This window comes from Mustela nivalis (assembly GCF_964662115.1).
Source record: "Mustela nivalis genome assembly, chromosome: 17".
NCBI classification, from domain to species: domain Eukaryota; kingdom Metazoa; phylum Chordata; class Mammalia; order Carnivora; family Mustelidae; genus Mustela; species Mustela nivalis.
Window position 1 is genome coordinate 23,499,317 of NC_139036.1, and position 27,250 is coordinate 23,526,566.

General features: G+C 44.5%; 1 protein-coding gene across 1 annotated transcript in view; it reads right to left on the reverse strand.

The window, feature by feature from the left end:
• The window catches only part of MYO1D (myosin ID), a 341,412-nt gene extending 319,075 nt beyond the window's left edge, over positions 1 to 22,337 (reverse strand). The window contains 1 exon segment of the mRNA XM_082707407.1: positions 21,903 to 22,337. Within this exon segment, the coding sequence (XP_082563533.1) occupies positions 21,903 to 21,997 (95 nt within the window). The 5' untranslated portion in view covers positions 21,998 to 22,337.
• Positions 22,338 to 27,250: the final 4,913 nt, after the last annotated feature.

The following is a 27,250-nucleotide window of genomic DNA, read 5'->3' on the forward strand; positions in this document are numbered from 1 at the left end:
TAAATGCTTAGGTGAAGCAATTTGGCTTATAAACAAAACAAAACAAAAATACAAGATGGGATTAACAAATAAAGAGTTTTTTGTTTTTTTTTTTTCTGGGGTGTCTGGGAGGCTAACTCGGTTAAGCAACCAACTCTTGATCTCAGCCCAGGTCTTGATCTCAGGGTCATGAGTTCAAGCCCCACTTAGCATGGAGCCTACTTAAAAGACAAAAAAAAGAGGAAGTTTTTGTTTTTTGTTTTGACACAGAGAACCAATATTCTAAAAATCAATAAATGCAAGATAGTAAATTTAACTAGTAAGTTACTGAAATAATAAGTTCAACATTACGGAGTTGTGGTGTATGCCTTAAGTTTACATAGCTATCTTGAGATGATTTTTAAAGTATGCAAGTCTTTAATTTAATCCGTAAGAATTCTTCTCCAACTTTTTTTTCTCACTGAGGCCCATGTTTGAAAAGTCACCTTTAACATAGATATTGCTTTCAAGTATACAAACAAATTAGCTTAATTACCTAAAAATAGAAAAAAAGTCAAATACCCTTTTTACTAGCTATGTCAACAAGTGGAATTATACTGGAATCAGGCCAAACAGAAGAAAAATAGTAGCTCCTTTTCCCTTCATGGAGACACTCTTTTCTGTTCCTTCCAAACATATGCACTAGGTAACTCCTGGGAACGTTACTAATCAGAATTATCATGAAGATCTAACTCATAAGGGGTTATAAAGAAACAAAAATGGATCCTGGCAGAGTGGAGACAATTGGAAACTTACAAAACTCTGAAAAAACAGATCTCTCCCTTGCTTAACTATTCAAAATTCCTCCTAAGTGAGTCACCCTCTTCTAAAAAACAAAATTCCACCTGAAATAAACCTGAATATGAAGAAGCTTGCACGTCAAAGAAAATCAATGGCAGGTTTTTTTGTTTGTTTGTTTGTTTGTTTTTTTCCTGGCTTAAAGGACGGAATCAGTGATGAAGCCAACTGCAAACCACAAATAATAAAAAATAATTCTTGCTTCAAGATACACTATATGAAGTGTATACAGTAATGGCAGATTTAATTTTATTTGACAAACTCATGTTAGAATTAGTTTGTACTTCCTGTGCACAAACCAACAAAGCTGGTTAAGCAGAATTTGGGATTGAAAACACCCCATAAGTGTGCCATCTTTTTAAGGTATGTGAGATTCAAAGTGCAATGAGAAAGTAAGCTGAAGAGAAGTAATAAACATAGGTAAAGGCTGAATTAGCCGATAAAGGCTGGATGACAGCTACAGAACCCAGGCATCAGAGGTAGGGAGTTGGAACACTTTGCTGGGGAGTGCACTGGTGGGATCCACAGGCTGTACTGAGCAGCCAAGGTCTCTGTGGGATGTGGACGTGTAATATACACATGCGAATGTCACCTCTCACACATACCTCTACCCTCTACTTAGGAGCTGCTCCTCCAGCCTCTGCAAATCCACCCATACCTTCTGCTGACATTAACAGAATTGCTGGTTAATCCTCACTGGCTAAAAGGAGTTTTACGATGCTATTCATAAGGTCAAAGGACTTTCACCAACTCTTAATTGCTTGCCGGTCCTTACACCATTTCTGCAATCATTTTTAAAAACACGTTTCAAAGGGCTTTCATCAACTCTTGATTGCTTGCTGATTTTTATACTATTTCCTCAATCATTTTTTAACCTATTCCACTGAAGTGTAATATGAACATAAAAGGGCACAAATTGTGAATGCACAACTTGATGAATTACGGAGATAAACGTACCTGTGTGACGCTCCTGTGTCAAGACCATGACCAGCACCCCCAGAAGCCCTCCTCCTCCTAACCAGTTCTTTTTCTCCTCTCCAAAAATAACCACTATCCTGACTTCTCATGCCATAGATTTGTGTTGCTCGTTTTTGAATCTTATCTAGACAAAGCACAGCAGGTTTTGTTTCGTGGCTGGCTTCTTTCACTCGGTATTATGATTGTGAGTTAATTTATACTGATGTGTGCAGTTGTACTGCGTTCCTCTTTGAGGCCGTCCCATTATTCTATCGTATGAATCCTACAATTTATTTCTCCATCCCACCACTAATGAAAATGTGTGTTTTCCTCAGTTGTGCTCTTCCTCCTTACAGCATTTCAGCATCTAACGAAACACCTTCCTCTTATTTCTACACTGCAGGTCTAGAACTGGTTTTGTTTTTTGGCCAGATTCATACTGCTCCCCCCCCCAAAAAAAAATCTGTCAACGATTACAGATCAAAACAATTCTTCAGAACCCAAACTAAATAGCACAAAGGGAGGCCACGTCAGAGTAAACAGTGCATGTGGCAAAACGTCATCAGCTCTGAGAAGTGTGGCTCACACTCTCTGCCCCACACTGGGGCAGGCTGCAGGACTAGCTTTCCCTGCTTCGGGGCACACTCATTCTCCTTTTACACCTGTTTTTGTGGATGACATCTCAGAACAAATAGCATGATACAGGCAGCCCTGCACTGAGCAGCTTTAAACAGAATGAGTTGCCATCACTTCAAATGTGCATGCCGATGCGATTCACAGATGTTTTCTGGAAATGTCATGGACCACGCAGCACTGCTTTGGTCGAAGAGGCCACATGCATGGGCACACAGAGGCTTCTGATGTATGACGAGGAGAGAGTGAGAGAAAATTTAAACAAACAGGGGTGCCTCCTTCCTCTCCCCAGCCACCACTGCTTCTCCCAATTCCAGCAGGCTTATCACATCCCCTCAGGGGTCTTTGTATTTAGACTCTCTCTTCTCTCAAGTCTCTCTCTCTCTCTCTCTCCTGACTCCTTCCCACCAGAATTTATTCACATTCAACTCTGCATGCTTCAAGATAACAGAACAGCAGGGGCCCCTGGCTGGCTCAGTCCATGGAGCCTGCGATTCTCGATCTCTAGGCTGTAAGTTCCAGCCCCATGCTGGGTGTGAGCTCACTTAAGAAACAAAGAAAGAGGAGCGCTTGGGTGGCTCAGTTGGTTAAGCATCTGACTCTTGATTTCGGCAGCTCAGGTCATGATTTCAGGATCGTGACATCAAAACCTATGGGGGGCTCCACACTTTGCAGGGAGTCTGTTAGGATCCTCTCTCCTTCTCGGGACTCCTGCTCACTCACACTCCCTCAAATAAATAAATAAATCTTAAGGAAGGAAAGAAGGAAGCGGGGAGAGGGTGGACAGGAAGGAGGGAAGGAAGGAGGAAAAGAAAAGCAAAAAACCATCTACAACCTCCGGTAGCTGTGGCCTCTTTCCTTCCCTCAGAACAAACTTCTTGAAAGCTCTACCACCACTCACTGATTCCTTCTTCACTCCCTCCACACTCACTGTTTAACCTACTACTACCATTTTCTACCTCTACCCATCAACTAAAGCCACTCCGTGGCACTGTAGCTACTGGACTCCTTCCTTGACCTCTGGAGGGCTCACCTCCACTGCCCACGCCCCTCTTCTCTTGACTTCTCGAAATCACACTCTGCTGCTGTCTTCTTCCCACCTCCCGGATGCTCCATCTTAGGTTCTTGTCAGGGTGCCTCTTCTCACTGTCCTTAGAGATTTCCTTGGGGTTCAGTCCATGGCCCTTAACTCGCTCTTTATGCTCTTTGATCATCTACACATGGCGCATGGGTCCCACGGGCACCTCGATCTCAACATGAGAGGCATTCTCCTTTCCCAATACTGTTTTCAACATCAACATATGCAGCCTCAGTCTTGATCACTGCCCCTGCTCCTTTCCATACACAAGCAGGCGCAGGGCTAGGAGAAAGGGGATGGGCTTTGCTCTCATGCCCATGCCCAACTTTCAAACTCAAAGTGCCTCTTATATTAGCAACATGACTTTGAGAAAATCATTTTCTCTCTTTGAATACATGTTTCACATCTGTATAATGAGTATAACACCCAACTTGTAGAACCAAATAGATTAAAAAAGATGAATGAATTTAACTGAGAAGCCATGTAACACACAGTGCCTTGCGTCTCAGAGCCGTCTCAATCATGTTTCCTCCCCATTTTCCCTTCTTTGGAAGCTAGTCTTGTCTCCCTAACTATACCGAAGTGAAAGCAGAGCTCTCCTCTATGAACGCTCCAAACCTGTCACTTGTCTTCTCCTCGTCCCTGAACACACCATGCCCGTTCGCAGAGGAGCTCTGCAAGGAATGCTCTTCCCTGAGTTCTTACATCACGCACACCTCAGTCTTACTCAAGCTCCAACACTCAGCCCCATCCCACACCTTCAGAGAGGCCTCCCTTAATCCCCAAAGCTTACAAGAAACATCGCCCTGGTCTGAACTGCACCACATTGGTACCTACGACCTGGCTTCTATTCTATACGACACAATGGAGGTCATATGCTTTTTTATGCCAATGCCCCTTTTATCCAATTACATCATGAACATCTTGTAGGGAGTTATAGAGGGTCCTTAGTGTATAGTCTCTAGTAAATAGTTTTAAATAATATCTACTGATTGGTATGAGAGGGCAATCTCCTTGGATCTGTAGTAACTGAAGGTAGAAATGTATTTAATAAATTCAACTATCACTTTAAAATACATAGAGAGAAACCCAGAATCCTAGCATTTAGCGCTTCAGAGGCCATGTAAACCAATGAAAACCCCTTTACAACAACCTTGGTGAGTGAACTTCCCACTTTTATTTCAATAAATCCCCATAACCAGAGACTCACTACATCCCTTGGGAATCCATTTGATGTTTAGGTAGAAGTCACTTTTTTTTTTTAAAGCAATCTCAAACTTACAAAAAAAGTTTTTTTCAAGTACCCTCTTTCTTCCTGAACTACCTGACAGTGACTCGCTGACCTGCTGGCCTACCACCCATTCACACCTATTTCCTGCAATGACATTCTCCTATACAACCGCAACACAATCATAAAAATCAGGAAATCCGAATATGACAGAGTGTGATATGTTTATTAACAATGAATTCTCAAACCCCACTCAAACTCCACCAAATATGTCCATAGTGTCCACCACAGAGGAGAATCCAGTTCAGGCTCATGGTTCACCCTTAGTTACGTCTCTTTACTCTCCTTCTTTCTAGAATACTTCCTCGGTCATCCCTGGATTTTCATCAACCTGACAGTTTGGGGGATGAGTTTCTTTGTAGACCTCCCTTCATTTTGAATTTGCCAGATGTCCGCTCTGCTTTGATTCAAGTTACATGTCTTCAGCAAGAATGTGACAGAAATGATGCTGTGTTCTTATGGCATCTACTGAAGGGGGATATGTGATCTGATTTGTCCCATTACTGATGCTGTTCCTTTTGCTCCCATGATGAAGGCAGTGTCTGCCAGGCTTTGCTATAACAACATTCATTTTTTTTTCCCCCTCTGATGTTAACTAATGAGCATTTTGTAGGGAGATATTCTGCAAATATCTTATTCCTCATTGAAGTTCAAGTTATTAATTTATTAGTTTATGTAAGCATGGGCTTGTGGTTTCCTATTTCAGTCTGATGCTCAAACTGACCTAGATTTAGACAAGGGGAGCTCCTTCAAACTGGTTTCCATATCTTCTTTATATTTTCCAACAAGCTTGGAGGATTTCCTTGCTTTCTGGCACAGCAAGATGCCCCATGCTCATCTTGCTTCTTTTTAATACAAGAAAGAATCCCAGTCATCTCTTTATTTTAAAAAAGGGGGGCAGGGGCACCTGGGTGGCTCAGTGGGTTAAGTCTCTGCCTTCGGCTCAGGTCATGATCTCAGGGTCCTGGGATCAAGTCCCACATTGGGCTCTCTGCTCAGCAGGGAGCCTGCTTCCCCCTCTCTCTCTGCCTACTTGTGATCTCTGTCTGTCAAATAAATAACTAAAATCTTTTTTTAAAAGGGGGGCAGGAATTATACAACTTATTTCATTAAACATATCATATATCGTGGCATACTTTCTGGCTGATACATACATAGCCATTTTCTTTCAGTGTAATCTATGATATTCCATAGTATGGAGCGACAGAAGCACCTCGGCCTGGGATACTTCCAGACTCTGGCCTCTGTACCTCTTCATCTAGCTGTTCATCTGTATTCCTTATCATACTCTTTATTCTCAACTGGCAAACATAAGTAAAGGTTTCTTTGTGTGAGCTGCTCTAGTAAATCAAACCCCGAGGAAGGGGTTGCGGGAACCTCTTATTTAGAGCCAATGGGTCAGCAGCTCAGGGGACAGCCTGGTCTTGGGATTGGTGTCTGCAGTGGAGGGGACTTGTGGGACTGAACTCTTACCCTGCAGGCTCTGACACTATCTCCATGTAGATAATACCCTTACATTTGTAAGACACACCGCTGGTGTCCACGGAGAACTGAGAGCTGCCTGGAGCTCCCGGAAAACACACCAAACTTACATGTCTTATGTGTGGTTCCTTCAAATACCCCCATCATACAGAGCATTCTTTTCTGAGTGAACACCATTCTGTCCACACGGCTTGTAAAAGAATATATAGGAAGCACTCTTGGTCACCTATCCAGTATCCTATTCTGTCTCTAAAATTCCTTCCTTCCTGAAAGAACAAAGAATCCAATTTTGCTCGGGTAGCCACTTCCTTCCACATGGTCATGGGCCTCAGGAAAAGGCTCTTGACTATTCTAAATCAATCATGATAACCACATTCCTCTGAACCACTGTTGGTCTTAATAATTTGCATGTGAGCAAAGGCTGACCAAGGAAAGCACGGAAGTCTTCTAGAGGCTTCCTTAGAGAGAAGCGCAGGACAAACAGATGGCTCTCTCCTTCCTCCAGAAGCTACCACGTCCCAGTGGGATGCACAGAACTGCAGCAACTATCTTCCACCGGCCTGAGCACAAAACCAGCACAAAAGGGAAGGCAGGACTGAAATAACCAGACCAGCGGGGCCAGAGACTCTCTTAGCATTTCTGGTGGTGTGAGGGAGTAAGTTTCCTTTTTGTTGAAGCAGGTTAGTTCAGGTTTTGTTTTAGTTACAGGCAACAGCATTCTACCTGATTCCAGGTGGTGTGGGAGCTCTGCACCCCTCCTGGAGAGGCAGAACTGAGCCAGAGAACTTCCAAGTCTACACTTCTAGGTCAACGTTGGTGCACAGCAAAGACTAGAAAACCCTCATCTCTGGCACTCTTCTGTGGTTATTTCGTATTTCTATTGTTGCCCTTCAGTGGAAACAGAGCTTTATTTATTATTTACGTTGTTAGCTTGTCCATTGTTTCAACCTGTTCAGAGCATCTCAAGCAAGAGTGTTTTATGTGAGTAACCACAAAAGAAGTTAAGGAACTGCTACTTGATTCCAAAGCAAGAGAGCTAGGAAGAGAGGGAAAGCAAAATAAACAACAGACTGGGATACAGATTTCTGCTCCAGCATTAACTGTGCCGCCCGACTAGGGAAGACTCTTGGACAAATCACATACTTTCTGTGTTCCTAACTCCATGTATCTTTACATCAGTGAAATAACCTCAAGGTTTCCCTTTGGCATTAAAATTCTATGACTCAAAGACTTCATGGCTCAGAATTCTTCTCCTGCTTCAAGCATAAGATCAGAAATAAAAAGATCCCAGAAATCCACTTATAGCCTATTAGTCATTATCAAGACTATTTCAAAACCTCTGCTCTTGGGGCACCTGGGTGGCTCAGTCAGTTAAATGTCTGCCTTCAGTTTAGGTCATGATCCCAGGGTCCTGGGATGGAGCCCCACATCAGGTGTCCTGCTCAGCAGGGAGTCTGCTTCTCCCTCTATCTCTGCCCTTCCCCTAGCTCTCTCTCTGTTGCTAACATAAATAAATAAAATCTAAAGGGGAAAACAAAACAAAGCTCTACTCTCGGCTGCCTACTCCAAGAAACAGCTTTGTCAGACTACAGATCAAAATGGGACTTATTTGTGTTTACTATCTCTTAAGGGAGAGTGCAGAAAGCAATTACCAACTAGGTACTTTAGTCCCCAACTTGACAAAAGCAAACATTCAGAAAAGCCAGCCACCAGACCCAGGGAATTCGAACTGCTAAACACTAGCAGCCCAGATACTTCAGGAGGCTATCACCCTGAAGTGAGTGCGAGACGTGCAAAGCCCTTCAATAGTTTCCAAGTGTGCCCAAAGTCTGAGTCCTTTTTTTTATTTTTAATTTTTAAATATGTTATTTGATGGGGGGTTGAGGGGGAGCAGCAGGCAGAAGGAAAAGCAGACACCCCGCAGAGTAGGGAGTCCTGAGATCATGACCTGAGTTGAAGGCAGACACTTAACTGACTGAGCCCCTGAGGTGCCCCAAGTCTGAATCCATCACTTCCCAAGGCCCTTTGCAAAGTGTGCTCTCTGACAGCGTTCCATCGTCGCCTGTCCCCCCTCTGGAGACTTCAGCAGCCCTGGATGCCCTTCAGTTTTTGAAACACACCAAGTGTGTCTGTCTGTCAAAATCGCCTTCCTTCCATCATGGCTTATTCTGCCTGATCTGCACTGCCTTATCTCGTCCCCACACCCGACACCTGGCTCTCTGCACCAGCCCCCAACAGAGCCCTCATCCTTCTGATCTTGGTTCAAGACATCTTCCTATTAAAATGCCTTGTCTGTAGCACGCGCACACACCACACATATGCCACTGCCGTTTTTCCGACGAGGGAACCCTGCTCTTGGCCTTCACAGCACTTATTACTACTATTCTTTTGTTGTTTGCCAATTCTGTATGTCTCCCCTGCTGGTTTATCAGCTCTGTGGGAGAAGAAACCATGCCTGTCTGGGTCCCCACTGCATGCCCCCAAAAGAATGACAAAGACATGGCTGCTATCATACTTTCAAAGACAATCTAATAACATGGAAAAGTGCTTAAGATACTATGTTATATGAGAAAATGGTTTACAGAATTCTATCTCACATAAGAACGAGGAGTCCATGTTTCAAAATATATAAAATTTATATATGTTCAAAATATTATAAGAAAACATATATCAAGGCATTAACAAGGATGGCATGATTATACATTTTTGTATGGAGAATCTGGGGAAAGAAAAATAATATATAGTAAGCTAACAACGGGCAACCATAACCATAGGGTAAAAGAATAGAAAACGTGTTGTCAAGATGAAGAATAAAGAAGGACTAGCAAAACATTAATTCATTTAATAATCAGAACAGAACGAAGAACATTGACTGTTTGGATACATGCGTCACTATTCCTGTCAGCTCCCGTATCGGTTGTGGCCCATTCAGCTCCAACAGGATGCAACTAAGGAGTGAAAAACCAGCAGCCTAGGGGAGTGGTTCCTAAGCTGGCTGGACAAGAGAATTACCTGGGCAGAAAAGAGGCTTAATACATCATTAATAATACTCTGGGAGGTGTATATTTTAAAAGCTGGGTAATTCTTATACAAGCTAAATTTGGGACCTGCCAGCCTAGAATAAATCAAGAAGTTAAAGAAGAGGTTCCTTTTCAGTTAGGGTTTCAGATAAAACAGGAACTAAGAAGCAGGGATGCAACCAGTAACATACTCTGCACCAGCCGGGGCCTAGCACAAATCAACGAGCAATCAGGAAGTTCCCATGGGGTGGAAAAATCCTGTCATCATACTTTGGTTTGTTCAACCACATACGTCATTCATATACCAATGGCAGCAGTACATCTCAGAGTAGCACTTGACCTACTCAGGACTCAGCCTTGGCCCACTTGCCTTTCTAGCCAAACATGCCAAAGCCATGAAAAAACAAAACAAAACAAAACAAAAAAAACAAAAAAAAAACGCCCACCATGGAGCAGAGGAGGGCAAATAAAAAGACAAAGGCCTCTGAACTCCTGCCCTCCAACTGAGACACCCAATTCAAACCTTCAGTCTTCATCGGAACACATTAACTCCTTCTTTTTAAGCCATTCTACAAGGGCATCCTGAAGAAGATTAGATATCAAGAGGGAAGAGAGAATTCACTGAAATAAATGGTAGAAACTGACCCATATGCACTAAAAAGTTGAATTATTTAGATCAGTTTGGTGTGGAGGCAAAACATTACATGTAGCTCAATAAATCCCAAGGGCATGAAAACAACTGTTCATACCTATGATCATGATGATCTGAGGCACAGAGAAAAAAAGTTAAATTGCATTCTTTATGTTCCACATAAGGAGGCAAAAATGAGATAGCACTGCCACTTGGGCACTCTTGATGTGTTAAGAACAACAACCCAGGGACGCCTGGGTGGCTCAGTTGGTTAAGCAGCTGCCTTCGGCTCAGGTCATGATCCCAGCGTCCTGGGATCGAGTCCCACATCGGGCTCCTTGCTCGGCGGGGAATGCCATTCTGTCTGCCTGTGTTCACGCTCTCTCTCTCTCTGACAAATAAATTTAAAAAATATATATTTAATTAAAAATAAATAAATAAATAAATAAAAAGAACAACAACCCACCTGTTGTCTCGTTTGATGAAATGACCTTGTAGCAAGGATCAGTCCCATTTTAAGACTACAGAGGCCCAGAGAACAGAAGCAAACGGAGGCAGAAGTTCTATAATACAGCCATGTTTAAATCTGGATAACTGAATTATTTCCTTTGCTTGTTATTTTATACCACGCTGCCACTTTTTAAATCATTTCAGTTGGAAATATTTCTTTCTTCCTTCCTTCCTGTCTTTTTTAAAGTCCTAGAGCCTAACACAGGGCTTGAACTCACAACTCTGAGATCAAGACCTGAGCTGAGATGAAGAGGCAAACACTGAACTGACTGAGCCACCCAGGTGCTCCTGGTTGGAAATACTACTAATTGGGTATGTGGCAAGGATAAAAGTCATATGGAAAACAATCACCTAGAAGAGTGGTTTTCAAAAACTGTTTTTTTTCCCCCCAATGTGATAGCATATCCTCCCAAACAACAATGTCTTGGAACCCCAACATGTGAGAAGTAGAGCTGCTGTGTCGGAAGCAGAAGTGAGCAGGGAGCCTGAAGTCCTATTCCATCCCCCCCCCTCCCGAAATGGAAGACTGCTTCTCAGACACCTCTATGGCCGGGGACACCACAGAACGAAGATTAAAAACAAAACACAACAAAACAGAAAACCAGCACCTATCGAAATGGGCTTAATCACTGGATTGGCTATATAAAAGCATGTCCCGTAGAGACATTCAGCAGAGTTACAAAGCTATATGAAGGCATCATAATGCTGGTAAAAAAAAAAAAAATGGAGTCAATTTACTAAAGTAAGCAACAACAAAAGATGGCTCAAGATCGAAGTACCAATGAATTGTGTTTTCCTCTTACATGATGTTAGGCTTCCTGTGTCTGATGTCTACAAATCTTTTGGAAGAAAAGTTGTCTACCATTTTGCAGCAACTCATATATTTTAGTGGGGTTTTTTTCCCCCCAAGAGTAATGATAGTTTCATTTTCTATCTACCCAAAGACTAAAGTCACAACAACAACAACAAATCAGATTATATAATTATATAAAAATACAGTAAATACATAGCTCAGGCAGGAATCAAACATGCAGAAATATTATGCATTCATGTATTTGTTCATTTAAAGACATTTTGTCCTTCATGCCTGGCAATAAGGCTTCAGAGATGTAGAACACTATCTCCTTGAAGGTCCTTGCCCTCAGGACTTAGAGATCAGAAGCGGGGCACAAATATGACAGGATAGGTTGAATACAGTGAGAAACTCTTTGTAGTTGTATGTACTGACTTATACTCTACAGTCCTGTTATTTTGATGGTGTTTTTTTGCTTTTTTGTTTTTTTTTGTAAGGGGTTCTCAGTTATAAGGAACATAGGCCAGGATGGCAGAATCGGGCTAACTCTACCTCATTATCGAGGGCTAGTCTTAGAATGAATTTAAAATGACCTAGATGTCCATAAAAGCCAAAACTAAAACATTGAGCAATGTTAGGGTTATCCAAAATTAAATGTAAGCTTTTTTAAAAATAGAGTTTAACTTTTCTTTTAATTGACTATCAAATTTTTCTTGACTTTATATTGAACACAAAGCTGCGGTGTGAGATAGGGCCATTCGCCATCACCCTGACCCCGCTACAGCTGATCCTCTATTGTACAAGTGACTCAAAGCAGACTTTGTGGTCGGAGGGGGAAAAAAATGGTTTGAGTTTCTCTTGGTGTTTGCTTCATTGTTTTAGATGAAGCCATTTTTTGACTAATTCATTTGCTTCTAGCGCTGATGTGACCCTTGTGTATATAAGTGATGTTCTCCCCGCTCAACCGCCCTCCCAAACACATCTCAGTAATACGGCCGTGGGAGATTTACGGAGGAGAGGAATGGAAGCAAAGTTGTGTTTGTTCCTCGGTATATTTTTCCATCTACTCCAGAAGTTTTGTTTTTATAACTATGAATTGGCCTGTGTCTTTTCCGGAAAAAGCTATGTTCAGTAAGCAGTAAACAACCATTTTATTAAAGCAAAATAGCTTTACTAGAGTCAATCTCATTAAAGTGAAATTCACTTCTATACTGTAAATAGTATAGAAATATAGTATATACTGTAGTATAGCATTGTATAGTATAGTACAGTATAGTGTACTTCTATATGGAAATGAAGGAAGTCTTGTTCAGACGTCACGGTGACCAGTCCCACGAGAATAGTTGCGCTTGGAATATAAATTGGGATATTTCCAGGGGTGAGGCTAGACAATAGGAGATTGGAAGGTGAGCAGAATACCGAGGAACTAGATGACACTCTTGAATCCCTTCTCCATCAACTGAAGTCAATTATCAGAGCCCTTTACTTTAAAATGGTCTACTGTCCACAAAAGTAGACTGTTCTATTTCACCAAAACAGCCATGATTAGGTTCCCAGGCTGGTTCACGAATGTCTCTTTAACCCACGATGGAATGACCAATAGTATTCACCACGCAGTCTGGGGGGCTGAGTCTTGGAAGTTCTGTCATTAGACACAAGATAAAGGGGAAAAAAATCCATTTCCTCTTCTAGGCCCAAAGATGAGCCACAGATAAATCTTTTCATGGAGCAAAGGTTTTCTCCGACACCCACTTCCACCATCAGAGCCTGCCTCCCAAGAACGAACTGAGCTCACACTATATCCTGCCCATCCCTTCCCCCCACCCCCACTGATCTCAGTTCTCCGTCCCAGAGCTGCCCTATCCCTGAACAGTTAAGTGCTGCAAAATATTTTCTCAGAAATGAAATTCTCCGTCCCCCTACCTGATCTCGAGGCATGAGAAAGAAAGATTTGAGCAAACTGACACCAAGGTAAGCAAATTCTTATCAACTTAACTCAATCCCCAGTTGGGAGAATTTGGGGGCAGCATAAGACAGGAATGAAAAAAAAGTGCAGACAATGGGTGGGGGAATATTCTGAGTGATGGAAGCTGGCTAGTCACAGGGCCAGCTCACTTGTGCTGAGCATGGGTGGTGAGAGAGAAAAAAGGGAGGCCAGTCCAGTGGTCCAGTGGAGGGCATCAGCAGCAAGGCCCGTGCAAAGGGTTGTTTCCCAGATGCCATTCCTCTACTTCCAACAAGGGTCTGCTTGCGTTCTACCCCTTCCACAGAGCGTGTCCTCCCTACTCCCAATCCCATTTTCTTGATTTCTGAATTCTCTCCAAGCTCTAGCACCTAACATGTGAGTGCTCAATTATACTGTCACCACTATTCTCTTTTTAAATATTTTATTTATTGGGGCACCTGGGTGGCTCAGTGGATTAAAGCCTCTGCCTTCAGCTCAGGTCATGATCCCAGGGTCCTGGGATCGAGTCCCACATTGGGCCGAGCAGAGAGCCTGCTTTCCCCTCTCTGTCTGCCTCTCTGCCTATTTGCGATCTCTCTCTCTGTCAAAAAAAAAAAAAAAAATCTTTTAATAAATTAAATAAATATTTTCTTTATTTATTTGTCAGACAGAGAGAGGGAGAGAGCACAAGCAGGGGGAGCAGCAGGCAGAGGGAGAGCGAGAACCAGGCTCCCCGCCGAAAAGGGAGCCCGGAGGTGGGGCTCGATCCCAGGACACTGGGAACATGACCGGAGCTGAAGGCAGACACTTAACCCACTGAGCCACCCAGGTGTCCCAACAGTATTCCCTTTTTAAAATATGTGGTTTGTTGATTCCTTCTCTCTAGGAAGCCCTTAAAACAACAGCTTGTCTGCACTATCCATTTTTGGCTCAATCACATTCTACTTTACATTGATGCAACTACTAAGGTATCTTTTCCTCCCAATTCAGCTACCCTCCAAAGAGTGACTTTTTAAAAAGTAACCCTCACCAAAGTTGAGAGGCAACATGGAGGGTTTGGGGGGTAGGAAAAGAATAAATGAAACAAGACGGGATAGGGAGGGAGACAAACCATAAGAGACTCTTAATCTCACAAAACAAACTGAGGGTTGCCGGGGGGAGAGGGGTCGGGAGAGGGTGGTTGGGTCATGGACATTGGGGAGGGTATGTGCTATGGTGAGTGCTGTGAAGTGTGTAAACCTGGCGATTCACAGACCTGTACCCCTGGGACAAATAAAAAAAAAATTAAAATTAAAAAAAAAAGTAACCCTCACCAATGTACCCACTATAGTGATAAGCGCACAGCAAGAATTGAAGCAGCTGCGAGCTTTAAAGCCACGAGGTTATACTAAAAGTATATAAGGTCTATAATGCTAAGCAAAGTAAGTCTGTCAGAGAAAGGCAAATACCTATGATCACACTCATATGCGGAATTGAAGAAAGAAACAAAACAAAGGGGAAAAAAACAAAGAGAAAAATTAAAAAAAAAAAAAAGACTCTTAATTACAGAGAACTGATGGTTACCAGAAGGGAGGAGAGTGGGGAGGCGAGGGAAACAGGTGATGGGGATGACGGAGGGCCCCTGCCACGAGCGCCGGGGCTTGTACGGAAGTGCTGAATCCCCGCACTGTACACCTGTAACTAATCATCACACTGTGTTAACCAGCTGAAATTAAAATAAAAACTTAAAATATATACATACACACACAGAGAATCTATAATTAATTAAGGAAATGAGTTACAGATTTTTTTTTTTAAAGACTCTACTTAAAGTTCATCCCCCAGCTATGGTATCTGCGGATGTCGGGCACCAATGTCCCCAACTTTTGTGAAAGCGCAGAACAGTAGACACGAAGAATAACATATTCTGGAATACTTAGAACTGATTTCCCTTTTCCAAAAAGTTTATGGCTTTCAGAAACCCAACAGTGTACACCTGGAGGGAGCAGGATCTTGGGTACATTTAGAGTGACGGTGACGGAGGGAACCGGGGATAGCAAGAGCACTTGGTCCACCAGCCCAGATTGAGAGGTGACTGAGGGGAGAGAGACAGGGGACCCCCTACTGAGGATCTACTTCCCAAAGACTGGAGTTGGCTACCATCTTCGTGCTTTACAGGGGCTATAATCCAAGCTTCCCAATAACATCATCTGTGCAGATGAAGAAATGGAGGCTCAGGGAGGCTAAGTAACTTGTCCAAGACCATGTGGGTGGTAGTAAGTGGACAGAGACAGGATCAAGTTCCAGATCTGTTTATCTCCAGTGCTCTTGCCTCTCCACGAGGTAACCCCAAGCTCATCTGGAATATTTTGCCCCGCAAATATAACCAAAACAAATGGATCTGTCTTAGTGAGGAAGAAAGAGGTGAAAATAGCAAGCTGTGGAAATACAGCTTGCTATTTTCACCTCATTATGAGGTCAGGGCAGGGAGATGAGGTCATGGGGGAAGGATTCAGGAAGACAGTTAACTGCAGTAGAGAAGGAATTGTGTGCCAAGCACTGACCAGGCACTTTTTACACATCATGTGATTTCATCCTAATAACCCTAATAAGCAGTCATTTTACATGTAAGGAAACTGAAATTTAGGGATGTTAACCCCAAGTCATAATGCTAAAAAAAGTGAAAGGGAAGCTGGGATTTGAACTTGGTCAGTTGGGTCTCAAAGCCCATGTGCTCTTTCCACTGCGCCTAGTGCCCCGAACAAGCAATGCTCTCCCAGTTCTTCTTCCCATAAATGCCCAAAACTAAAGTTTGGGTAACACTGTTCTATTAAGAGATTTAACCAGAAATTACATAGCAGTTGAACTGAAAAGAGCCTGCTTCCCATCGTCTTGACCAAGGAATTTCATAGACAAAAAGACAAGAGGCTTAGAATATACATTTTTAAATCCTGTGACCTTCTGAACCTATGTATGAACACAGCTGACATTCTTAAACGCCATGTCACTGAGGCTCATCAACAGTTTATCTACCCAATGGGGCTGGAGCCATGGTTGACAGCAAATTTCCCCATCAGATGGACCCAGCCAGTGGCTGGGCAATGGCTCAACCCAGTCTCAACGGCCACCCAGCAATGGATGACAGAGAATCATCATAAAACGGGGCCAGTCTTTGGGATAGGATTCTTTTCACTGAGCTGACCCAGACGCAGGTGGGAAAGTCAACCAACAGATCTCCACAGTAGGATAATTCCCAGTGCCAACAACTAACCGCTAAACGGATTTCTATCTACACCAGGTTCGCCATCTTCTATCCCCACATTAAGCAGAAAAATCAAATCTTATCTCTTTCTATAGAAGGACAGCCCTTCAAAAACTGCAATGAATCGCACCAGTAGCAGCTTTCTGAGGGCCCGATTCCACCCACATCTGGCTCTACTTGGGAGCTAAATTCAGCAGAAGTCTCCAGGGTCAACAAATGACCCTGAATAAAAATAGTCTTGGAAATCTGTCACAGAGAAGGAAAGGAAGCAAGACGGCGGGGTGATTCACTCCAAATGGCAGCTCCAAAACCCAAGTTCTCATTTCTGTCCCAATACAAAGCCAATGTGCAAAACAGGCACGGAGCAAGCTGTCCTTTTCCGAAGGCCTCTAAAAGTGGCTGCCAAAGAATTTCACATGGAAGCCAGAAAGATTTAGTGGGCCATTCACCTCTCCTACAAATCTAACTGCAGCTCCTTCTAACTAGAACTCTGAACCAACTGCAGAGTTACCCTTGCTCTAAGACCACCCAGAGTACCAAAGGTTTTGCCTCTGGCAGGAAAGAGGGACCCTTTGTCTTACCGAATTTTCCAAATGACCGAGCAGTCACAGAGAAAGAGTACAGAGGTGGTGTGGTGCGGGCGAGTGTGTGCGTGTATGTACGCACATGCGTACATAATTCCATAACTCATCCCCCCCAACAAGTAAGCTGTATTAAAATAACTATAGGGCACCTGAGTGGCTCAGTTAAGCGGCTGCCCTCAGCTCAGGTTGGGATTCCAGGATCCCAGAGTCCTGGGATTGAGCCCCACTTTGGGCTCCCTGCTCAACGGGGAGCCTGCTTCTCCCTCTCCCTGCTGCTCCCCTTGCTTGTGTTCTCTTGCTCTCTCCCTGTCAAATGAATAAATAAAATTTTTAAAAATAACTACAATATTAAGTTAAGACTTCCACTGGTTGAAGAACAATTAGCCAGTATTTGACTGCTTATTGAACATGTTTGAACTGTATTGAACACAGAGGTGCCCAGCATGACAGGAAACACAAGGGGACCTGAGATGGGTCTGCTTCACTGCCACCCACTTACACTGTCCCCTCCCAAAGCCCTGTCTCTAATTTGGCATTCACAATTTATACTCTTTTTCTTAAACCTGCCCCCTCCAAACAGTAATGAGTTTTCAGGCTCGCAGAACCTCGGCTGGACCCACTTCAGGATGATTCTGTCTTTAAGGAGCTCACTGCTGGGGGGAAGGCAGGCATGCAGGTAATATTGACATAACCTGATACATTCTCTCCAACAGTTGGGACCACGTGTCCAGGTGTCCTGGGTAGAGTAGAATGAACCCTGACTTGGAGGACTGGGAAAGGCTTCGAAGAACTCGTCTCAAAAGATGAGTAAGATTGACGGGCAAAGTACGTGAGCAGGGAGGGAGGAACATATTCGTGGGAGCAAGAACAACTGAGGCCCACTGGCCTCAGCTGGGGATAATTTGCCCCCCTCCACAGGGGACATCTGGCAATATCTGGAAACATTTTCAGCTGTCATAAATGGAAGGAAAGTGGTACTACTGGCATCAGGTGGGTAGAGACCAGGGATGCTGGTAAACATCCTACGCACAGGACAGCCCCCCCCCCCCCCCCATAAAGAACTATCCAAGGCCAAGTGTAAAAAGCACTGCAGTTGAGAAGCCCTGGTCTAAGCAAAGGTATAACAGACACACTATGTTCGGTTAAAAGGAGGAAGTTGCCTGTAGTTTTGGCAAACGGTGTTTCAAATGACTGCTTTTTATGGAAGAGAAAAACAAGTAAGGAAAGAGGGAAGGAAAAGTTAGATTTTCAAGGAGCCAAGATACGAGGCTGAGCAGATGCCTTATTCTCAGAAGGAGAGCCATCACCAACACAGTTAGGAAACTGGACCCTGGAAGCCTATGGTGTATTTCATCACCCTGGGAAGTGAAAAGCACATCTGTCTGCGATGCGGTCCTCGGCCCGGCCCCGCCCTGAGCAGCAGCCTGCTTTCTCCTTTTTGCACACAGGACTAAGCAGGGACTGACTGAGAGGGCACTGGGAGGACCAGTTGTTCCATGTAGCTCGCTCTCCCGAGAGAGGGTGCAAAGCTGCTGCTAAAGCCGGAAAAACTCAAGTACAAGAATGGCCCAGCAAAGGGTTCCAGGTCCCAAAAGGAAGTGGCTGCAAAGAAAGCAGAATATGGTGAGGATACTGTGGCTGGCGGTGCAAGTGGTCATCAGGGTTCTTGGCAGGAACCAGGCCTGACCATGAAGGCAGGAGGTGTCCTGTGTAGGAATCTTACTCCTGGGCACAGACCCTTGAAAAATGCAGCGAGGAGCTCACCGCCACCACCAAAACCACCACCAAAACCTCCACCTCCACCAAAAAGGAAAAAGAAAGAAATAGAACACCTCTCCCCTGGGCAAAGGACTTCTAGGAGAGAAAGCAAGCAGCCTTCAAAATACCAGCATTTTTTCCTGTCAGGGTAAGAAACAGAGGTTGAAACTCCTTCACAGATATACTAACTCACACTAATCCATATCATTCTTTAAATCTGGCCTCATCCAGACTCACAAGCACAAGCACACACACACCCCTACAACAATTTTTGAAAATAATAACAGTATGAGAAAAGTTACATCAATTGTGGATGTCTAAAAATCAATTGTTAGCTCCAAGAGGGGAAAAGGAGGTCAGCATAGTAGCAAAGTAAAAAGATAATTCTAAATGAATGTCATAAAAGCTTAGAAGAAGTAACTTTTTTTCCTTTCTTCTTGCTCTACAGAAAGTGTTGTCACAAGGAATGTGTTATGTGCCCAGTGTTATGCTGGTGGCTGCTATCAGGAAAATTACAATCGGGTCTGGATGACACAGACCCCTGAAACCAGTGTCCCCTTCAGTACCTTATGTCACCGACCAGAAATGAAGAGCGCTGAGCAGAAGAGCCGGTGGGGGGTTGGGGATGCGGTATGGGTTGAGGTGCAGAAGGCAGGACCTTCCTGACGGAAGTGAGAGAAGGAGCCACAGTCTGGGGAAGCCACGAATGATCGGGCTCATGCATACACATCCACTGAAAGATGAAACATGCAGATTTTGCCCATATACAACCATAAATTACCAGCATGAAAACACTTCAACATCAAGAGCACTGGGACCTGCACTGTTTTTTGTCACCTTTTGCAAAGTGAAACAAATGTTTCAAGGGTCACAACAGCATGAGCCCGGAAGCTCATACAGCTAAACACTAGAACAGTCTGGAGGGATAACAGGGGGAAAGGAAATCCAAACTATCAGAGAGAGAGAGGATTGCTTTCCCCCTGGGTAATCAGGATTTACAATGGAAGAGGAGGGCAAGGGTACGGCTACCGGGAACCAACTACTCCCAGCTTGTAAGTAAACCCTGAACAGTGACCAAAGCTGTGCACTGAGAACTGCAGCCAGTGCTCAGGGTTGTCAAGGATACACACGGATGAGACATGTATAGATACCTGCACATGTCTGCACGGCCAGGATCTTGACTGACTTGGTGACTGGGTGTAAAGGCAGCCCTAGAAACCTGGGCATTAGCTAATGATTGGCTTAATTGGCTAAGAGTTGGTGATTCCACCCACAAGTCCCCAACACCAACTCCTTTCTCTCCAGACAACTTAGCATGTTCACTACCACCCAAACAGAATCAGCTTTCATGCCTCCACTCCTCTGTTCATGCCACTGCATCCACCTGGAATGTTCTCCACCTAGACAAACCCTACTCATCCTTTGCAACTCATCTGAACCTATCTCCTTCTCTGTGCTGTGTTTTTGAACCAGCCTAAAGTACCTACCTCTCCCTCTCCTGAGCTCCAGAACAATTAGTGTGTACAATTTGTTGGCAAAGAATCACCTAAGCTCTACCAAGCTTAACTCTTCTATTGTTGTCTTGATTTATTATTTAAATCAAGAGGAATTTCCACCTTTCTCCCGTCTTTATTGGTATTGTCACCTCTTTGAGAGATAAGGATACATCTTACAGTTCTTGGGATCCTCCCACCTTACCTCCTGAAGTACCTTGCACAATGTAGAACTAAATTGCAAGGTTAAGTTAGGCTCACTTTAATAATGTGATGTCACACCTAGAGAATTTGGAAGCAGTAATACGTAAAATCAGAAAAAGTAAGTGCTGAAAAATCTTAATGATCCTCACTATTTTACAAATTAAGAAACCCAGACACAGAGACTGGTTCAAGGTGAGCTTGTAATAGGAAGGTGTAGAACTCAGACCTGTGCTCCATACTCTGGGACATAGCAAAGCCTGGAGAAGAGCAGAAGAAGATCCTACAGGGTCTGCAATCCCCAAAATTAAAAGCTTTCTTTAATTTCTTAAGTTAAAATGAACAGGGGAAATTATTACTGAGAAGTGGGGTTAGTTAAGCATTCAAACCTAAATTGTGATCTTCACTTTATAAACTTATGGAGGGAGATTTAGCTATAAACCTTACAAGAAATAGGGCTAGAACTTCCAGAAACCACCGCCCACCCCTGTCCTCCAAAGTCAGTAATGTTGAAACTCCATTTACTGTAATGTTTAACAACAACAACAACAAAAAAAGTCAAAACTACTTTAAAGTTCTGTTTACATATTACTCTATCAGGAGAGAAATAATCACATGTAGTAGAGTTTCTAAAATAAATTCGCCTTGGAAGCCCATTTCAGGGCGTTGAGTTGTGACTACATTTTCAAGGATGTCAGGAACACAAGGGCTCCATCCATAACTCCTTGAAAAAAACTGAAAGCATGAATGCCTTGTCAAATTCAGACAGTTTATCTTGGCACTGGCAAGCAGAGCAGTCTCTTCGATGTCTGGAAACGTGTCTAATTACGTTTAGAGAGTAACTAAAAAATAGCCAGTGTCCCGGAACAGACAGCTCAGGGACCACTACTGCATAGCATCCTGAGTGACATGATGGAACTACGCCAGGAAAAAAAAAAAAAAAAAAAAAGGAGGAGAAAAAGAAAACCAAGTGTGAAACCGGGATGAGACCCGAATCTCTCTACAAAACAACCCTCCCGTCTTCCCAGGGCCTTCGTGGCCGCCACAACTCTCCCTAAAGTTTGCGTTTTCCTTTACTTTTGTTTCCATGAGGTCACCCGGCCCGCCCACATCACTTACCTGGGGCAGCGAGCTAGCCGGCCCTGCCCCAAGCGCTGCCTCCGGCCCGCACACCCCCTCGCACCCCTCCCCCCTCCCCCCCGCGTCCGGACTGCACCCAGGCCACCCGTCTCTCGAGGGCGCAGCCCTGGGGCTCGGCACGCCCCTCACCCCCCTAGACAGCCGCACCCCCGGGCGTCCTCCTTGGGGAAGGCGCAACCACGGAGCTCGGCGGGCCACCGGACACCCCCGTCCGGACGCACCCCATCCCTCCAGTTTGGCCCCTGACACCTTCAATCCCGCCGCACCGCAAGGGCGCCCCTTCTCGACAAAGCGCAGGCTCCCGCCGCGAAGCACGGCCGCTCCGCCCTCACCTGAGCCGGAGGTTGGCCATGAACTCGGGCATGGAGACGGTGTCCATCAGAACGAAGTCCGCCTTGCCAAACTCCAGGCTCTCCTGCTCCGCCATGGCGCCAGCGTACGGGCTCAGGTGGGCGCAGACGGGCTCAGGTGGGCGCGATCGGGCAGCAGGGGCCGGCGGGGGGCGCGCGGCGAGCTCGGGCGGGGCCGGGGCGGGGCCGCGGCGCGGGGCGCAGGGCCGCGGGGGAGGCGGTGCCCGGCGCGGGTCGGCGGGTCTGGGCCGGACGGAGGCCGCCCCGCTGCTCCTCGGCGCGCTCTCGGCCGGCGCGGCGCACCCAGCAGTTTCCGCTTCTCCCGCGGCAGCTGCCGGGAGCAGTGGGGGTCGGGACTCTGAGACGGAGACGGCGGCGGCTGGTCCCGCCTCTGGCCTTGCTCTGGCCCCGGCCCCGCCCCGGCCCCTCCCCGGCCCCTCCCCGGCCCGGCTCCGCCCCGCCCCTCCCCGCCCCGCCTACTGAGCCGCCGCCGCGGCGCAGGCAGCCGCCTCCTCACCTGGGCGGCGCGCACGCGCGGGGCGGGCGGCGGTGGCGCGCGCCGGCCGCAGCCAGGTCGGCGGGGCGCAGCGCCCCCTGGGGACGGGCGCTGGGATCTCAGGGAGGCGGTGCCGAGGAGCGCGGACGTAGGAGAGTGGGTGGAATCAGGTTTCCTGAATTGCGTGCTCCGCGGTGTTTGATGGCTGCAAGCTGAGTTACCCAAGTAGCTCGCGGAGCTTTTTGCGGGGACAGTTCCTTAGGATTCTACCACCTTGCCGCGAAGCCCACTCCTTCTCCTCTGCTCACGTCCTTTCCATCCTTGAAATGACGGTTCATTCACAGAATGAGAGTAATAATAGCCAACAGTTGGGGGACACTTAAAATGCCCAGAGCTTTTCTAAGTGCCTTAGGGAATTCCAGTAACTCACCACACCGCTAGGAAGTGGGGAAGCTGCAGTTTCATCTAGGTCACTCGACTTAGAAGCCGCTTGGCAGAATGCTTTCCTTCCTCAGTGTTCCCTGGTCCACCTTTCTGTTGCTCATCTGAGCACGTTGCCTTATGTTACTAAGAAGTTTTTAATATATGTCTGTTCCACCTCCCTAGGATTATTGTAGGCTTCTTGAGCATGGGGCCATGGCCTAATTTGCTTCATATTCCCGCTGGCACTCACCAAGCAACTTGCACATGTAGATACGAAATCTGCTCTGGTTCAGTGGAGAGAGATGAGTTCTAAGTGGTCTCCAACTTACGACTTCGACTACATTTTTCCCGATGAAAATATATTATAAATTACTTTCTAAGGCAGCTGCACCTCTTCAGCTGTGTGTTTCCATTAAGACCATCTTCTAGGAAATCTAGAGGCTCCCAAGGACCTGGCTGGGCTCCAGCTCTATGGCTGAATTTGAGATGAGTAAACCCGGCGGAATGACCCTGCTCAAGGCTTGCTTCAGCTGCCAACAACCCACACTAGCCAAGAGAGAGGGGAGGGCAGCTTGATCACCTCTGGAGGGAACACCTCTGCCATAAGAAAGCCATTCCCAGGGGAACCTGGGTGGCTCAGTGGGTTGAGCCTCTGCCTTCCGTTCGGGTCATGATCTCAGGGTTCTGGGATAGAGCCCCGCACAGGGCTCTCTGCTCCGCGGGGAGCCTGCTTTCCCCTCTCTCTCTGCCTGCCTCTCTGCCTACTTGTGATCTCTCTCGCTCTCTGTCAAATAAATTAATTAATTAAAAAAAATAAAAAAGAAAGAAAGCCATCCTCAACCCCGGCACAGGAAGAGCTGGCTTGCAGTCTACCATTAGCAGCCTTCTTTTTTTTTTTTTTAATTTATTTATTTATTTATTTAACAGAGATCACAAGTAGGCAGAGAGGCAAGCAGAGAGAGAGGAAGGGAAGCAGGCTCCCTGCCGAGCAGAGAGCCCCCACACGGTGCTCGATCCCAGGATCCTGGGATCTTGACCTGGGCGGAAGGCAGAGGCTTAACCCACTGAGCCACCCAGGTGCCCCCATTAGCAGCCTTCTTCTTCAGAAGACACCTCTCTGGATCTCAGTGTCCTCATTTTGGAGTAAGACCCCTAGGATAGCACTTTCCAAGGTATGACTGTCTTTTGCTTAGGTCATTATGGGGGCTGGTCAGTAATTGCATAATATGGTACATTCCTAAAATGTTTGTTTTGGTGTGTTGTAAATTAAGTAGAACTGAATTTCAAAAATAAAAGGAAGAAATCGTAAATTTTGTGCCAATTGAAGCGACCAGGGACTCCACTCAATGACCCATTGGAAATGGATGCATGTGTATTCTCTGAGCCCTGGGGTTGTTAGAGCAAAAGTCATTCGACAGTGGGTAGGATCTACAATGGGATGTAGCTGGGATTTTTCAAATGGCCAAAGCAAAGGAACTCTTGTTTTTTATCAATGTCTTGTATAGGAGCCCGATGTATACATATACACAACATATGCAAAGGGCATTTTAAAAATTTATAAGCCCAAATTAATATAAAATCTAGGATGAGACCAATGAGGCTCTTTTGAAGAATCCATATCTGTCGGTTGGGGATCACCATCCCCTTAAATCAGCTTCGGGATTCCAATTTACTTTTTTTTTTTTTTAATTTTTTATTTTTTATAAACATATATTTTTATCCCCAGGGGTACAGGTCTGTGAATCACCAGGTTTACACACTTCACAGCACTCACCAAAGCACATACCCTCCCCAATGTCCATAATCCCACCCCCTTCTCCCAAACCCCCTCCCCCCAGCAATCCTCAGTTTGTTTTGTGAGATTAAGAGTCACTTATGGTTTGTCTCCCTCCCAATCCCATCTTGTTTCATTTATTCTTCTCCTACCCACTTAAGCCTCCATGTTGCATCACCACTTCCTCATATCAGGGAGTTCATATGATAGTTGTCTTTCTCTGCTTGACTTATTTCGCTAAGCATGATACGCTCTAGTTCCATCCATGTTGTCGCAAATGGCAAGATTTCATTTCTTTTGATGGCTGCATAGTATTCCATTGTGTATATATACCACATCTTCTTGATCCATTCATCTGTTGATGGACATCTAGGTTCTTTCCATAGTTTGGCTATTGTGGACATTGCTGCTATAAACATTCGGGTGCATGTGCCCCTTTGGATCACTACATTTGTATCTTTAGGGTAAATACCCAATAGTGCAATTGCTGGGTCATAGGGCAGTTCTATTTTCAACATTCTGAGGAACCTCCATGCTGTTTTCCAGAGTGGCTGCACCAGCTTGCATTCCCACCAACAGTGTAGGAGGGTTCCCCTTTCTCCACATCCTCGCCAGCATCTGTCATTTCCTGACTTGTTGATTTTAGCCATTCTGACTGGTGTGAGGTGATATCTCATTGTGGTTTTGATTTGTATTTCCCTGATGCCGAGTGATATGGAGCACTTTTTCATGTGTCTGTTGGCCTCCAATTTACTTTTGAACACTGTTTTGGTTGTACAGTATCAAGAAAATTCTGATTTACGTAGCTATGTAGAATGCGTTACTTGTAGAGTTTCACACCTCACCTTTTTAAAGGCCAGAGCACAACTATAATCTTATCAATCAATGACACATTTACAAGAAGTTCTGATATATGCAGAGATGACAGGCGAGACAAAACACTACAATCTTCATTCAAACAAGGTCATATAGAGAAGGATAGCTCACTATTACTCTCCTTCGTGATAACATTTAGATATAAACACATGTGGATGTGTATGCTTGTGTTATGGTTTAAAATATACTAAAAACCAAAATAAAAGTTAAAATCACCAATAATGAGCCACATTGAGATCATGAGTGATGTGATGAGTGATATAATGATCTCCTTAGAAAGACAGAAAAGTTGCAAGAATGCAAAAAATCTCCCATATATTCTTTATAGTCACCAATCACATCTTCCTACATGTGTTTTATTCACTTCTATGTCTCTACACATATACATATGCATATCTACATGTGTTATTGTCCCTTGCCGGTTTGAGACATTATACTCTTCACCCCTACATACTTGAGAATCTATCTCCTGCAAATAAAGACATTCTCTTACAAAACCTCAGGACAATCATTGAATTCAGGAAAACCAACAGCGAAGCTATGTTACTCTTTAATTACTTACCTGCTTAAAAATGCATCCACTGAATCTGATCGTGAAGAAACATCGCATTAATTCACACTAAGGGACATTCTACAAAAAAACTGATCCATACTCTTGAAAAATATCTATGGCTTGAGAGACAAAGGAAGACCGAGGGGCTGGTCCAGGCTCGAGGGGCCTAAAGAGACCACAGCTAAAGGCCGTATGTGACCTGGACTGGATCTTTAACCAGAAACATGTAGAGGATTTTTAAACTCTAAGAAACAAACTGAGGGTTGCTGGAAGGGAGTTAGAAGGAGGGGTCACTGGGTAACAGGCATTAAGGAGGACATGGGACGGAATGAGCACTGGGTGCTCTGTGCAATTGATGAATCACTAAATTCTACCCCTGAAGCGAATAATACACTCTAGGTTAACTAAATTAAATTTAAATAAAATAAAATTTTTAGCTAAGGAAAAATGTAAAGGATGTTATTGGGACAATCGGTGAAACCTGAATGCAGACTGTAAATTAAAGAGTAACATAGCTTTGCTATTAGTTTTCCTGAATTCAGTCATTGTCCTGAGGTTCTGTAAGAGAATGTCTTTATTTGCAGGAGATAGATTCTCAAGTATGTAGGGGTGAAGAGTATAATGTCTCAAACCGGCAAGGAATAATAATACATGTAGATATGCACATGTATATGTGTAGAGACTTACAAGTGAATAAAACACATGTAGGAAGATGTGATTGGTGACTATAAAGAATATATGGGAGATTTTTTGCACTGTTCTTGCAACTTTTCTGTAAGTTTGAAATTATTTCAAAATTTAAAGTTAAAAATCAAGTAACAGTCTAAAACTATTCTAACATAGGAACACCTGGGCGGCTCAGTTGTTAAGCCTCTGCCTTCATTCAGCTCAGGTCATGATCCTGGGTTCCTGGGATGGAGCCCCACATTGGGCTCCCTGCTCAGTGGGAAGCCTGCTTCTCTCTCTCCCACTTCCTCTGCTTGTGTTCCTTCTCTCCCTGTCTCTCTCTCTGTCAAATAAATAAAGAAAATCTTTTAAAAAAAAAAAAACCCAAAATTTAAAAAAACTGATCTAACATCAAAATGTTCTTTTTCAAGGAATCAAATAATACTTAGAAATGAAAGTCACATCAGACGTTTGCAGATATTCCAGAACTGAAAAATCAGCATGCACATCGAAAACCCTGGTATAGAGTATCTGCACTGTCC